Raw genomic sequence first — 17,263 nt, 5'->3', positions numbered from 1 at the left:
TATTAATGAGTTTTTTGGGTTCATTGAGAACATGGTTGTTGTTCAATAATAAAATTAATCCTCAAAAATACAACTTGCCTAATAATTCTGCACTCCCTGTAGGTGATACATGTACAGGATGTATATTTCCCTGACATATCATATCAGGGGACGTATTTATAGTATGGTAGACTAATCACTGCCTGTATATATTTGAATTGGGAATCAGATGTGCAACAATGAAATTACTAACATGTCACAAGTAGTGTTATGGTGCACAAAAGAACTCTCACCACCAAGCACACTAAGTTACCTAAATACAAAATAATTCGTGAAATATTTCAATTATGTAAATATTTCATTACATAAAGTCACTCATATAATACCATTATAGGAAGTCCTGACGAAGTCCTGGGGGTACTCCCTGGATGAAACACGTGTTGACAAAGGGACTAAAGACAAGACAAAGACAAAGAGACTAAAGACAAGACAAAGAGACTAAAAGACCAAGGGAGAAAAGAGGAAGCTGTTGGATGGAACTGGCAATTTTGAAACAATTCACACAAGGATATAAATTGGCAACATTGGAACCAAACCAAATAAGGATTTAATATTTGGATTGATGGACTTTGAGACTGATGATAAGACAACAAGGGAATTATACATTTGTTATGGACTTCGGGAAACTTAGATAATAGTATATAATCTGATGGATATTTAATTTGTTTAATTTGATTTATTTACTTGTGCATATAATACAATCTTTTTACTGCTTTGAAACTAGATTTCTTCTTATTTTATTGTCACGTGTGCAACTGAATTTATTCACTTGGGTCCACCACCTGTGTTCCAGAGGCCACTCGTCAGGATGAGAGGGGTCCCAGAGTACCAGTGACGCTGAAGTTTGGTGCCTGCTGAAGCAGGGGAAAGATTCCGTCAACCCATGTGAGATTTCTTTGTGGCTTCCAGTGCAGGATGATGGCAGGCAGCCCCAAAAGCATGCACCACCAGGAAACAGTTGAGAAAGCTGGCAGGATTAGGCGCTACAATGTCGCTGGTAGTCTTCTTGCTATTTTGTTGCAGTTTTGCAGGCGTCCAGGATTAGTCAGCGGTCGATCCTTGGCAGAAGTCAAAGAGAGAGGTTCAGACGAACTCTGGTGAATTCTTGCAAGTCGTTATCTGAGGAAAAGCCCACTGGAGAGACCCTAAATAGTCCTCACAGGAGGATTGGCCACCTAGTCAGGTAAGCACCTATCAGGAGGGGTCTCTGATGTTACCTGCAGGCACTGGCCACTCAGAGGCCTCCAGAGTGCCCTCACACCTCTGGATCCAAGATGGCAGAGGTCTGGGACACACTGGAGGAGCTCTGGGCACCCCCCTGGGGTGGTGATGGACAGGGGAGTGGTCGCTCACCTTTCCTTTGGCCAGTTTTGTGCCAGAGCCGGGACTGGGGGTTCCCTAAACTGGTGTAGACTGGTTTATGCAAGGAGGGCACCATCTGTGCCCTTCAAAGCATTTCCAGTAGCTGGGAGAGGCTACCCCTCCCCAGCCTGTTACACCTGTTTCCAAAGGGAGAGGGTGTAACACCCTCTCGCATAGGAAATTCTTTGTTCTGCCTTCCTGGGACTGGGCGGCCCAGTCCCCAGGAGGGCAGAACCCTGTCCTTGGGGTGGCAGCAGCGGTAGCTGCAGAGAAAACCCCAGAGAGCTGGTTTGGCAGTACCCGGGGTCCATAGTGGAGCCCCGGGGATGCAGAGAATTGTGTCCCCAATACCAAATTTGGCATGGGGGAACAATTCCATGATCTTAGACATGTTACATGGCCTTGTTCGGAGTTACCATTGTGAAGCTACATATAGGTATTGACCTATATGTAGTGCACACAGGTAATGGTGTCCCTGCACGTACAAAGTCTAGGGAAATGGCCTGAACTATATGGGGCGCCTTTGCTAGTGCAAGGTTGCCCTCACACTTGGTAACTTTGCACCTAACCTTCAGCAAGTGAAGGTTTGACATATAGGTGACTTATAAGTTACTTAAGTGCAGTGAAAATGGCTGTGAAATAAAGTGTGCGTTATTTCACTCAGGCTGCAGTGGCATTCCTGTGTAAAGGTTTGTCTGAGATCCCTATGGGTGGCAAAATAAATGCTGCAGCCCATAGGGATCTCCTGGAACCCCAATACCCTGGGTACCTAGGTACCATATACTAGGGAATTATAAGGGTGTTCCAGTGTGCCAATTGTAATTGGTAAAAGAGGTCACTAGCCTATAGTGACAAATTTATATGCAGAGAGAGCATAAACACTGTGGTTCTGATTAGCTGAGCCTCAGTGACACAGTTAGTCGCTACACAGGTATACACATTCAGGCCACAAACTATGAGCACTGGGGTCCTGGCTAGCAGGATCCCAGTGTGACCGGCAAAAGCAAACTGACATACATGTAAAAATGGGGGTAACATGCCAGGCAAGATGGTACTTTCCTACAGCCTTCCGCGCAGTTTATACTCAGCTGTATGATACGCATGATTAGCATTGGCATGACATCCACTGTACAAAGGGAATACCTCCTGCAACCTCTCACTGAAAAGAGGGTGAGGGAGGCTATTTGTGCTTTACCTAATGGCAAGACCACATGCATGGATAGACTGACTGGCAAATTTTAAAAAGAAATTGCCGACATCCTGACCCCCCTACCTTCATGCAGTGTATGAGGAGGTATACAGTAAACAAGAGCTGCCCCTCTCCCTTGCAAAGCCCTCATTATTACCTTACTGAAGCCAGATAAGCCACCATACAAATGTGAGTCATACCAGCTGTGTCACTAATTAACATAGACACCAAGATCATGGCTAAAATCTTGCCCATCAGAATACAACCACTACTTCCAATATGGTATTGCCGAACCAGTCGGGCTTCATCCCTACTCGCTGCACAATACACAGGCTCTGAGCCATCTTCGCACTGTTCCACTATCTGGACCCCTCCGTGCAAGCGTCTTACTAGATGCTGCCCAAGCACTTGTATCTATAGAATGGCCATACATGTCGTCAATTCTACATTCTGTGGGGGTGCCCTAGGTCTTCCTTTCTTAGGTGCGCCTGTTATAGAATGGCCCAATGGCAAGAATAGGTATCAGTGAGTGTGTATCTGAACTGCTGGCCATTCATAGGGTACATGACAGGGGTGGCCACTGTTGCCGATCTTATTTGTCTTAGCTCTGGAACCCCTGGCATGTGTGGTCAGACAGTTCCTGCGGTTTCAGCAACACCCCCTTACTATATCGCTTTATGTTGACAATATGGTTTCATATGTCAGTGACGTGCATTTGACACTGATTATAAGGGAATATATATGATTCGGACGCTACTTGGACCTGATTATACACTGGGAAAAATCTGCAGTGCTTCCCTTAAGTACTCCACAGTGCCCTGTGAGTTAGACTTCCCACTGAGTGGAGTTTGGACCCGGTTAATTGTCAGGGGCTCTGGATTCATAGAGAACCTGACTTAGTGGATTGGTACAATAATGCCAGGGCAGCCTCAAGGCTGGAGGAACAAGTGGCTAGATGGCCCCGGCTCCCCCTGTCGTGCGCTGGCTGAGAGGATACCAATAATTGAGATGGTAATCCTACCTTGATTTCTTTACTTATTCATTAATGTACGCATCGCCCTGACCCAGCAGTTTTTCAAAATATTTATGTCGCATATGGTAAAGCTGGCTTGGGCTTGTAAAAAGCTCAGAATAAGCTGGGACAAGCTTACACTACCATATGACTGGGTTGGTTTTGGTGCCCCGGATTTACACCTCTATCATCTCCTATTGGCTTTACCCTCGGCCATACCTAGCGATAGAAAGAGATGATGCCCATCCTATTCCACTAAATACATTTATACCATATAGGCAGCCAGAAAGACCAAGGAAGAAATCAACACTATTGTTTCCACACCATGCACCATCAGGGCATAGAATGCTTGGCGCCAGTACCAGTAGACTTCCGTTGCATGCTCCTGCACTCCCCCTAATATATCACCCAGCCATCTCAGCCACAAGAGGACTGGTAACAACTACACTACTTGAGGAACAGGGGCAACGGACAGTGGGTAATCTCTATTGTGGAGGGACATTTGTGGCATTAGAGGATTTGCCACAGACAAAACAAAGGCCCCTGCTCCTGACATTCATTTATCCTTGACTACAAGTGTCTGTCCATCTATGTACCCCAAATTCCCTGCTGAACCACCGACTGTTTTCGTACTGTAAATGATCCATACAACCACCACATGCAAGCAGCTAGTCACCAAGTTATATAGTGCGAGATGAGCAGGGTGGCACAAATAGGACTTTAGAGAAATGGAACCTCATTCTAGATACCCATCTCAGCGCAGAAGACTGTGGTTTTCGTTGGCACTCACAGAAATGCTCACCTCTAACTGTAATCTGAGAATCATACACTTCAAATTATTGCACCAAATGTATTATACTCCTGTGCGCTTGTTCAAATATGGGCTGACTACTCAGTGCATACTATGTGGAGCCGGGGAAGCTGATTTTGTACACCTTGCATGCCAGTGCCCCTGATAAGACAGTTTTGGAATCGGTGGTGGCTGCTCTGGCTACTATGGTGCTTGAGGTTTTGAGATGTCCCCCCCAGGTATGCCTGCTAGGGTTGATAAAGTTGCTACAGCCAATCAGCCGCTAGCTGGTAGCTGTGCCGCTCTTGTTGGTGAAGAGGAGAATTGCAATGTGCTGGGGGAAAACAGGTGCCTAAGCTGACCCAATGGTTGGAAGATATGACATATTGTTGAACACAGCTTGAGCTGTACGTTGATGAACTGCAGAAACCCTCACGGCCTAAAGACATACGAGGCTAGCTTACGATCTGCTTACTGTCCAGGACACAAGTAACTGGGGATCGAATGCAGAAAATGTGCTGATATGAGTATACAGAGATATAGATGACTGTTACGACCCCAGAATGGTTTATGGCACAATGGTTTAATACTTTGTGTACGCAGTTGTGCTTGTGTTGATTTTTGTTTTCTTTGTAATGAGACAGTATTGTTACAACATTAATTTAAAAAAAAACCCTGCTCCAAAGCTATGAGTTCATTGTAAACACAAAGAAGTCCCATCTCCAACTTCAACACCACCTGCAACCTCAACAGATCCTGCCCTTCCTGGGCTCAATATTAAAAAGGTAAAGCATACTCCAATCAGCAGAAGGAGACTGTGTACCAACCGCTGCTGCTGTCCGCTTCTCTGATGACTATAGGAACTGTAATTAATCTCTTGGGTATGATGTAATCCCACACAGCAGTTGTGCCACATGCCAAATTACAGATGAGCCCACTGCAATAGCATCTTTCGAGGAAATGGCCACAAGCAGAGGGTCAGTAGGAAGATCTAGTGTTGATAAAGGCCAGCACTCACAACTCTATGCAGTGGTGGAACAGCACCAGCTGTTCGCGTGGCGGGCCTTTTTTTAACCTTCTCCCACAGGAGTCCATTACAGCTGAACATCACTCACAATGTGGAGCACACATTTTGATTACATGACTGTGTAGAGTACCTTGAACCCTCACCCCAGGATTAAAATATCAACCACCTAGAGCTGATGGCCACTCGCGTAGCAATAAGAGCCTTTTAGTGTTGCCCAAAGCAAAGTGGTCCTCATAAAGACAGACAGCATGATAGCCATGTATTACATATTGAAACTGAGGGCTACTCACTCCCAGAAACTGTTTGCACTAGCATGGAAGATCTGGAATTTGGCAAACCGCCACAAAATACATCTCATAGAAGAACGCCTACCTGGGGTAGACATCGACTCTGCGGACCTATTAAGCAGGATCTATCAACAAGTCCACAAGTGGGAATTCAAACTGTAAATCCTCTGCTGGTTCTACCAGGAGTAGGAAAGCACCAGTACTCAAGCTCTTCACTGCCCCTCAAAATGCAAAATGTCCAAGCTTCGTCTGCAGCTATCCGCCCCCACAGTCCATGGACAGTGCACTGTGGATCAGCTGGTCAGGGATATTTGCCTGTATCCTGTACATGGGGAAGAAAATGACGCAGGGGCTATGACCCTCGTCCTGGTGGCCTCAACTTCGGCAAGGCAACCGTGGTACTCACTGCTCCTGGAGATGTCTACCAGTACCCACGTAAAGCTACAGACCAAGCTGGATCTTCTCACATAACAAAACAGCCAAATACTTAGTTCCTGTATTGTCATAATGCTGTGATGTCATAAATGATGTCATAGAACATGTCATGAGTGATGCCATATATGAGTTCATAACCAGTGCATGGCGGAGGCGCAAGTTATAGTTAGCACTGCTAACTATAACTGGTGAATTTCTTTTTTTTTCTTTTTTTTGTAAGTTCAAAATGTTAATGTTGACACTGAGAAATTCATGGAACTATAATACTATAGCGTTCCTATGTTTTTTCAGTGAATATATACAATTTTTTATATATATATATATATATATATATATATATATGTGTGTATATATACATATATATACACATATATATATATATATATGTGTACACACACACACACATATATATCTAATGTCGCAAATAATCTCTCACCACATGAAAGAATTCTTGGACACTCGTGAATGTGTTCGCTAATTGCAGATGGTTCACACCCAACTTGTTTTGGCTGTAGCAATTAGCGAACACATTCACAAATGTCTGAGAAATCTTTCATGTGGTAAGAGATTATTTGGGACATATTGAGGGCTACCAAAGCCCTTCTTGGACCGCTGTAACAAGTGCCTCCTAAATTCCGGATGAAGGTCGGAAAAAAATAAAATATATATAAATATATATATATATTTCCCTACAAAATGGTCCCATTATTTGCAGTATTTTTCAAATTATTTACAAAATGTTCTTCAGTTAAAGTTATATCTTACTGTTCAGTCTGTGAAGCTAAATTACAAATACATATTGTAAACCTAATATTTTTTGTGTGTTATAGAATGCAATGATAAATTTGGGCTAGGATGTTATGGGAAAGCAATGTTATTGTAAAAGTAATTGTAAAGTACTTCTTGAAAAGATGTTTTAGAAAAGAATGTTATGTTACTGCCATATAAATTCACCAAACCAAACCTCCTCAGTGGTCTCAACACAAAAATGTAATTGATCATGTCTAGTTTACAAAATTAAGTGTATACCATGTCAAGAGTGATTTACTGTACTTGCAACTTCCTGAAATATAATTTAAATGAACAAAAATCAGATTTTTTTTAATTTAATGAATGTATACTTTCATTTTCTATTCATAGGCGAAGGACAGCGAAACATTTTCCAAGAAAATCAACCAAGAATGGGTATACTGCAAGGCAGAACAAGAAGTGTACAAAACCTTTCAGAACTTACATGTGACTCTAGAAGTCTCATGAGAAGCAGCATCCTGGGCAGCCAAGGAATGACTGAAGCAAAATGCTCCAGAAACTTTGAAGATAGCGATGGGAGAAGGGCATTTCAGGTTGAACGTAAATTGAGCCATAGATCGCTAACAGAAATCTCCATGTTGGAACCCTCAGAGATTGTGATGAAGCTTGCTGCTCCCAGAAGCGGGCTACAGGAATTCCTTGATCAAAGTGATATCCACAGTCACCTTGTAGAACTTGTCCTTGAGGTTCTGCATAAAGCAATTGGATGTAAAAGCAGTCGACAGAACTTGCTCCACCTGCTAGTAAATGTTCAGGACTCTGCATTTCTGAAGAGGGTTCTTCCTTTTTACCTCTTAGGTATGGAACATGATAGTAAAGCGCAAATGCAGGAAAAGCTGCCAGTCATTAGCTGTATCCTCACGTTACTCCTTGAATTAATCAGCGTTTTTCCATCCAGTTGTGCAGTGGAGGTCTCCCTAGTTAATAATTTACTACAGACTGCTGTTGCCAAACTGCTATCTAATGGGATTACTATTCCTGAAACAACCACAAAGAATGTGACCACTCTGCATACATTCTTACAGCATCTCCTAGAAAAAAAGCGTGAAGGAACTCTGAGGTCAGACAGTTATACTTATCTCATGGAGAATCATGAGGGCTCAGGTATGAGTGATTTTCAAAATATTTCCATCTTTCCAACATATGATGATATTTACTTGGAGCAAAATCCAGTAATGCGCCCCAATATTCTCAATGGATCGTATCCTGGTGCACAAGCTTATCTAGATACTCACTTTCGCCTCCTAAGGGAAGATTTTATTCGCCCTCTGAGAGATGGCATCTCACAGCTTCTAAGTCTACAAGGGAAGGAAATGATGAAGGCAAAATTTAATGATATTAGAGTTTATTTCAGCATTAATATCATCATGCCAATCTGCACCCAGGCTGGTATTGTTCATCAAGTCCAATTTAGTGTGAAAAATCTCAAGGGTGTCCGTTGGGAGAACTCAAAGCGTCTTTTATTTGGTGCTCTTGTCTGTCTCTCTAAAGACAAATTTAGGACAATGCTGTTTGCTACAGTGGCAGACCGAAATGAGAAGAAACTTGCAGAGGGCATCATAACCTTGAAATTTACTGAAGAAAGCCGACTAAGCCTTGCTGAAATGAAACCCGACGTCAGCTTCTTGATGGTGGAAACAAATGCCTATTTTGAAGCCTATCGCCATGTTTTAGAAGGTCTGAAAGAAATGGCCAACAGCGAAATCCCCCTAAAAAAGTACATTGTTCACTGTGAACCCAATGTATCTGCCCCAGCATACTTAGAACACAACAGAGAGGCGTACAGCTTAAGGGATCTGGTACTGGATCAGTCTCTTGCACTGAGGGAAGTTCATGACAGTAGCGATGATATGAGTGATTCCGAGAATGGCAGTCAAAATCAGGACATCTGGAGTGATCAGGAAGAAATACAACTGCCTCATCTCATTGAAATACATCCGGATGATATGTGCGCCAAACATGACATTGGTGATGAAATCATTGATTCCAAGGATGACAGCAGAAATCAAAATTGGAAACTCTGTAGCGATGAAGAAGTAGAACTCTCAGAGCTCATAGAAAGGAATCTGCGTGATTTGTGCACCAAACAACATGCTCCATTAATACCTATGCCTAACAGCACTCTGAAGCGCCCAGTTACAGGATTTGATGTGCTTAATTTTAAGAGCTGGCCTTCTAAAGAGCAACTGAAACTTGACTGTTCACAGCTAAAAGCCTTTCAGGCGGCATTGACCAAGGAGCTTGCAATTATACAGGGTCCTCCAGGCACAGGTAAAGTGAATTTTTAAATTTGTTCACAATCACTCATCGTGCATTACATATTGGATTTGCCTTTCGTTTGTATAGCAGAAAGAACAAATGATGGACGGAAGGCTGAACAAATCAAACATTAACCCCCAGTAACAGATCTGGGCCTAAATCCATTGTTTTTATTGCTTTTTTTGCTTGCCATGCCATTCCAGTTTGGACGCAGCCACAGGTAAATCAGTCTTGATCCTGCTCCCCATGGGAACAGTAAAGCCTGAACTACCAGGCCAGGTTTTCCGTGGACTGGAAACAAGCATCGTGGGACCTGATTCAGGCTGGCATAGCGAGCACGGGACCCATGTCTGGGCATTCTCTTCCCACTTAGGGCAATAATTGTAAAAAGAATAAATGATGGATAGAACGCTGAACAAATCAAAATTCACCCCTAGTCACAGTTTTGGGCCTAGATCCATTGTTTGTTTGCTCACCATGTCACTCTAGTTTGGACCCACCATATGTAAATCATTCTCAACCCTTCTCCCCATAGGAACAGTCCAGCCCGAGCGCCAGACCAGGTCCTCTGTGGACCAGAAACAAACATCCTGATGATATGTCCTGGGAGTGGTTTTAGGTTATCCCCCCCTTATCAGCTAAGCTAGCTTGCATCCAGTTGCATGGCAAGCACGGGACTCACATTTGGGCATACCCTTCCCACGTAGGGCAATAACTGTAAAAAGAATAAATGATGGATGGAACGCTTAACAAATCAAAATTCCCCCCAGTCACAGTTCTGGACCTAGATCTTTTGTTTCTTTGCTCGCCTTATCACTCTAGTTTGGACCCAACCATATGCAAATCATTCTTGACCCTTCTCCCCATAGGAACAGCCCAGCCCGAATGCAAGGCCAGGTCCTCTTTGGACCAGAAATAAACATCCTGGGAGTGGTTTGGGTATCCCCCCTTAACAGCTAGGCTAGCTTGCATTCACTGGCATTGCAAGCACGGGACTCACATTTGGGCATATCCTTCCCACTCAGGATAACAACTGCAAAAACAACAAATGATGGATAGAATTCTGGACAGATCTAACATTCTCTCCTAGTCACAGACCTGGGCCTAATGTCATTGTTTGCTTGCCTGGCAGTTTGGGATGGCGTCTTCCAGCAGGCAGCACGGTCAAGACAGATTTGCCTATGGCTGGCCCAAATTTGGGTGGCATCGTGGGCAAAAACAATGGTTTGGGATGCGGCCTGAGCGATTGCCAGTGGCTGAGATTAATGCAAGCATTCCATCCATCACCTTGTTTTTTTTTCTCGCTTTTGTTTGTATAGCTGCAGTCATATATGCTGACCGTTCTCTCTGGCTGTGTGAAATCAGTGTGTTTTGCAATGAGAGGACAAACCTGCGTTCTGTTTCCATTCCCACCATGGAAACAGATTTCCCTTATCCTTGGTAGGAGTAAGTCCCAGTGTGTTACCTGGATGGGAGATGAAGAAATTTTGCAAAATACTCATAAGTACATGTTCGATGGCATATGTTGCTGCAGATACACATGTTTGGCACAGTCCGCTGCCTGGTGTTGGGCTCGGAGTATTACAAGTTGTTTTTCTTCGAAGAAGTCTTTTTGGTCACGGGACCGAAGGACTCCTCCCTCCTCGGCTCCATTGCGCATGGGCGTCGACTCCATCTTAGATTGTTTTTTTCCGCTGTCGGGTTCGGACGTATTCCTTTTCGCTCCGTGTTTCGGTTCGGAAAGTTAGTCAGAATCTCGGAAGAAAGCGTCGGTATTGTTCCGTTCGGTATCGGGATAGTTAGGTACATCGACACCGATCATCGGAAGACTTTGGGGTAGTTTCGATCCCCCATCGGGGCCTGGTCGGCCCGACCGCGTGCGACATCGAAGCCGATGGAACGGACCCCGTTTCGTTTCTGCCCAAAATGTCACAGTAAGTATCCTTATACAGATCAGCACTTGGTCTGTAACTTGTGCTTGTCCCCCGAGCACAAGGAGGATACCTGTGAAGCCTGTCGAGCCTTCCGGTCCAGAAAAACACTCCGGGACCGAAGAGCCAGGCGTCAACAAATGGCGTCCACGTCGACAAAACAACGTTTCGACGAGGAAGAGGAAACATTCTCGGTTCCGGAATCAGAATCCGGAGACTCCGACGTCGAACAACAGCAACAAACTGTGAGTAAGACGTCGAAAAGTAAATCCATCGACAAACCGAAAGCCCAGGGGACGCCACTGCCAACAGGCCATGGCTCGACCCATAAAACAGGCGACCCGTCGAAGGCGCCGAAAAAGGGCACGCCCATAGCGAAGACACCCGACTCCGGTCGAGGGACCGCCATGGAGCAACCTCGGAGCCGAGAAAGCGGCTCCGAGAGACAAAAACAAGATACCGGCACCGAAAAACATCGGCACTGAGAATCCATGCCGAAAGGAACAAAAATTCTGTCGGTGCCGAAACCGAAAAAAGATTCTCTCTCGGCGCCGAAAAATACCACACCTTCATCCTACTCAGAGGAACAAGGAATAAGTGGCCAAATGCACAGATTTGGACAAGAGCTCCAAAGTGTAGAATCGGACTACACACAAAAGAGACTGTACATCCAGCACGACACAGGGAAGATATCAACCCTTCCCCCAATCATGAGGAAAAGAAGGATCGGACTTCCAAAGGATGACGCACAACCACAAGCCAAAGTGGTTAAAAAAGTCACGCCTCCGCCCTCTCCACCACAGGCATCGCCGGCACAAACACCGCCACAAATGCACTCACCAGCGCAAACTACCATAAGTCATGACGATCAGGATCAAGACGCTTGGGACCTGTATGACACCCCAGTGCCGGACAATGATCCCGAGTCATACCCCACAAAGCCGTCACCGCCAGAGGACAGTACCTCATACTCGCAACTGGTGGCTAGGGCAGCAGAATTCCACAATGTCCAACTGCATTCCGATCCTATAGAGGATGATTTTTTATTTAACACCCTCTCGGCTACACACAGCCAATATCAATGTCTCCCAATGCTACCAGGGATGTTACGGCACGCAAAACAAATTTTTGAAGAGCCCGTAAAATCAAGAGCCATCACCCCAAGGGTGGATAAGAAATACAAACCACCACCCACAGACCCAGTGTTTATTACTTCACAGTTACCACCTGACTCCGTGGTAGTAGGGGCAGCTCGCAAGAGAGCAAATTCACATACATCTGGCGACGCCCCACCTCCGGACAAAGAAAGCCGAAAATTTGATGCGGCAGGGAAAAGAGTAGCATCACAGGCAGCCAACCAGTGGCGCATCGCAAATTCACAAGCGCTGCTGGCCAGATATGACCGCGCACACTGGGACGAGATGCAACTTCTCGTAGACCATCTTCCCCAGGAATACCAAAAAAGGGCGCAGCAAATAGTGGAAGAGGGACAAACGATCTCAAACAATCAAATCCGCTCTTCACTAGACGCAGCCGATACTGCAGCAAGAACAGTCAACACTGCTGTCACCATAAGGAGACACGCTTGGCTACGCACTTCAGGCTTCAAACCTGAAATCCAGCAGGCTGTCCTTAATATGCCCTTCAACGAGAAACAACTTTTTGGCTCTGAAGTGGATACAGCCATTGAAAAACTTAAAAAGGACACAGACACGGCCAAGGCCATGGGCGCACTCTACTCCCCGCAGAGCAGAGGCTCTTTCAGAAAAACTCCATTTAGAGGGGGGTTTCGTGGCCAACCCACAGACACCACCAGCCAACAAACAAGAACCACACCATATCAGGGTTCCTTCCAAAGGGGAGGTTTCAGGGGATATCGGGGGGGTCAATTCCCAAGGAGTAGGGGAAGATTCCAGACTCCAAAAACACCTCCACCTAAACAGTGACTTTCAAGTCACGCAACCCCTTCACTCAACACCAGTGGGGGGAAGACTAAGCCAATTCTACCAATCTTGGCAACAGATTACAACAGACAATTGGGTATTAGCAATAATCCAACATGGCTATTGCATAGAATTCCACAACTTCCCACCAAACATCCCCCCCAAAACACGCAAAATGTCACCACAACATTTAGAACTTTTAGGACTAGAAGTTCAAGCACTACTGCAAAAGGATGCAATAGAGTTAGTACCAGTACAACAAAAAAACACAGGAGTTTACTCCCTGTACTTTCTAATTCCAAAAAAAGACAAAACATTAAGACCAATATTAGATCTCAGGACACTAAATACCTACATCATATCGGACCATTTTCACATGGTCACACTACAAGACATCATTCCACTGTTCAAACAGCAAGATTACATGACCACATTAGACCTAAAGGATGCGTACTTTCATATACCAATACACCCTTCTCACAGAAAGTACCTACGGTTCGTATTCAAAGGAATACATTACCAATTCAAGGTGTTGCCATTCAGAATAACAACTGCACCAAGAGTGTTCACAAAATGTCTAGCAGTAGTAGCAGCACACATCAGGAGACAACAGATACATGTGTTCCCTTACCTAGACGATTGGCTAATCAAGACCAACACAGTAAAAAAATGCGCAAACGACACCACATTTGTCATACAAACCCTTCACAAACTGGGGTTTTCCATCAACTATACAAAATCACACCTAGAACCGTGTCAAACACAACAATATCTAGGAGCAACCATCAACACATCAAAAGGAATTGCCACTCCAAGTCCACAAAGAGTGCAGGCATTCCACAAGGTAATAAGTGCTATGTTTCCAAACCAAAAGATACAAGCAAAACATGTGCTAAAACTTCTAGGCATGATGTCATCATGCATAGCCATTGTCCCAAATGCAAGACTACACATGCGACCCTTACAACAGTGTCTAGCATCACAATGGTCACAGGCACAGGGTCAACTTCAAAATCTGGTGTTGGTAGACCGCCAAACATACCTCTCGCTTCTATGGTGGAACAGCAAAAATTTAAACAAAGGGCGGACATTTCAGGACCCAGTGCCTCAATACGTTATAACAACAGATGCTTCCATGACAGGGTGGGGAGCACACCTCAATCACCACAGCATTCAAGGACAATGGGATATACACGAAACAAAATTTCATATCAATTACCTAGAACTGTTAGCAGTATTTCTAGCGTTAAAAGCCTTCCAACCCATAATAACACACAAATACATTCTTGTCAAAACAGACAACATGACAACAATGTATTATTTAAACAAACAAGGAGGAACACACTCAACACAATTGTGCCTCCTAACACAAAAAATTTGGCAGTGGGCGATTCACAACAACATTCGCCTAATAGCACAATTTATTCCAGGAATACAAAACCAACTAGCAGACAACCTTTCGCGAGACCACCAACAAGTCCACGAATGGGAAATTCACCCCCCAAGTTCTGAACAAGTACTTTCAAATTTGGGGAACACCCCAGATAGATTTGTTCGCAACAAAAGAAAACTCAAAATGCCAAAACTTCGCATCCAGGTACCCACACCGCGAATCACAAGGCAATGCTCTATGGATGAGTTGGTCAGGGATATTTGCGTACGCTTTTCCCCCTCTCCCTCTCCTTCCATATCTAGTAAACAAGTTGAGTCAAAACCAACTCAAACTCATACTGATAGCACCCACATGGGCAAGACAACCTTGGTATACAACTCTACTAGACCTTTCACTAGTACCGCATGTCAAACTACCCAACAGGCCAGATCTGTTAACACAACACAAACAACAGATCAGGCATCCAAACCCAGCATCATTGAATCTGGCAATTTGGCTCCTGAAATCCTAGAATTCGGACACTTAGACCTCACACAAGAATGCATGGAGGTCATAAAACAAGCTAGAAAACCTTCCACTAGACACTGCTATGCATCTAAGTGGAAAAGATTTGTTTACTACTGCCATGCCAATCAAATACAACCATTACATGCCTCTACTAAAGACATAGTAGGATACTTACTACATTTGCAAAAAGCAAATCTCGCTTTTTCATCTATAAAAATACACCTCGCAGCAATATCTGCTTACCTACAAACTACTCATTCATCGTCTCTATTTAGAATACCAGTTATTAAAGCATTCATGGAAGGGCTAAAAAGAATTATACCACCAAGAACACCACCAGTTCCTTCATGGAATCTTAACATCGTCTTAACAAGACTCATGGGTCCACCTTTCGAACCCATGCATTCCTGTGAAATGCAATATCTAACCTGGAAGGTCGCATTTCTCATTGCAATCACATTCCTCAGAAGAGTAAGTGAAATACAGGCATTTACCATACAAGAACCATTTATTCAAATACACAACAATAAAATAGTTCTAAGAACAAATCCAAAATTTCTGCCAAAAGTAATCTCACCATTCCATTTAAATCAAACAGTAGAATTGCCAGTGTTCTTCCCACAACCAAATTCTGTGGCTGAAAGGGCACTACATACATTAGACATCAAAAGAGCACTAATGTATTACATTGACAGAACAAAGCTAATCAGGAAAACAAAACAACTGTTCATAGCTTTTCAAAAACCACACATAGGAAATCCAATCTCTAAACAAGGCATTGCTAGATGGATAGTCAGATGCATTCAAACATGCTATCTTAAAGCCAAAAGAGAATTGCCTATTACACCAAAGGCACACTCAACCAGAAAGAAAGGTGCTACAATGGCCTTTCTAGGAAACATTCCTATGAGCGAAATATGTAAGGCTGCAACCTGGTCTACGCCTCATACGTTTACTAAACACTACTGTGTAGACGTACTAAATGCACAACAAGCTACAGTGGGCCAAGCTGTACTAAGAACATTATTCCAAACTACTTCAACTCCTACAGGCTAAACCACCGCTTTTAGGGGAGGTAACTGCTTTATAGTCTATGCCAAACATGTGTATCTGCACCAACATATGCCATCGAACTGAAAATGTCACTTACCCAGTGTACATCTGTTCGTGGCATTAGTCGCTGCAGATTCACATGTACCCTCCCACCTCCCCGGGAAGCCTGTAGCCGTTTAGAAGTAGATCATAAATCTTAAACATCTGAACATTTGTAAATAATTATTAGAAACTCTTAACGTACATACATATTCACTCCATTGCATGGGCACTATTTATACCAAACAACTCCATCCTCACCCTCTGCGGGGAAAACAATCTAAGATGGAGTCGACGCCCATGCGCTATGGAACCGAGGAGGGAGGAGTCCTTCGGTCCCGTGACCAAAAAGACTTCTTCGAAGAAAAACAACTTGTAATACTCCGAGCCCAACACCAGGCAGCGGACTGTGCCAAACATGTGAATCTGCAGCGACTAATGCCACGAACAGATGTACACTGGGTAAGTGACATTTTCATTTCTACGTTTTCTCAGAAACTGGCTGCACAAATACACTTAGGTGTTTAAATGCATGCATGGATACACACACACACATATACTCATTAACCTACTTTGATAATATGACTTATTCTCACATTTCAGCAGAGTTTAATGGACCTTTCTTGCTATAGAAAACTTTTCTTTACTTTGACCTCAGTGCATAGTTTTGGTGGGCGCAGCATTGCACAAGAAATGTTCTTACCTTGGAGCCCGCATTCCATTTCTTCAAAGCAACAGTTCTTCTTTTGAGATTCAGCTCTGTAGTGTGGATACAATGCAGTCCTATTCTCATCATAAGTGAGCTTGTCCTGCTTTCAGGCTACTGTGAGAAACCTTGCAGTGTTACTGTATCTTGCCGTTCATATCATGGCAATACGTGGGAAGGATTCTGGAAGTTGTCACTGAGTCGGTGTCTTATGTGCCCTGTACACTGGTATAGCCTCAACCACATCCTTATCTGTGAGCAATGAAAGGATAATTGCCTCCGAGGTTTCCCAATCTCGAGTGTATGTCAGAATATTGATGAAAAAATATAGCCTGACATAAATAATGTAGCCTAATATTGTTTGCGTAAATATTGCTCCCTAGTTTGTAGAATTTATATTACTAACTCAAGATGTGACAATTTATTTAAATGAGCTCTTGGGCACTATTTTTGTGATACAATAATTAGGCCACTATGTTCT

The 17,263-nt window shown here is 43.9% G+C and overlaps 1 protein-coding gene across 3 annotated transcripts in view; it reads left to right on the top strand.

Moving 5' to 3' along the window:
• LOC138280126 (NFX1-type zinc finger-containing protein 1-like) overlaps positions 1-17,263 on the top strand; it is a 1,298,750-nt gene that overhangs the window by 296,470 nt on the left and 985,017 nt on the right. For all 3 annotated transcript variants that reach the window (XM_069219456.1, XM_069219457.1, XM_069219458.1), the window contains one exon: positions 7,282-9,222. In XM_069219456.1, the coding sequence (XP_069075557.1) occupies positions 7,282-9,222 (1,941 nt within the window). The remainder of the gene's footprint in view (positions 1-7,281; positions 9,223-17,263) is intronic.

The sequence above is a fragment of the Pleurodeles waltl genome, chromosome 2_2, assembly GCF_031143425.1.
Source record: "Pleurodeles waltl isolate 20211129_DDA chromosome 2_2, aPleWal1.hap1.20221129, whole genome shotgun sequence".
NCBI lineage: Eukaryota > Metazoa > Chordata > Amphibia > Caudata > Salamandridae > Pleurodeles > Pleurodeles waltl.
Note: the sequence above shows the minus strand (reverse complement) of the source record. Positions and strands in the feature narration are given on the sequence as shown.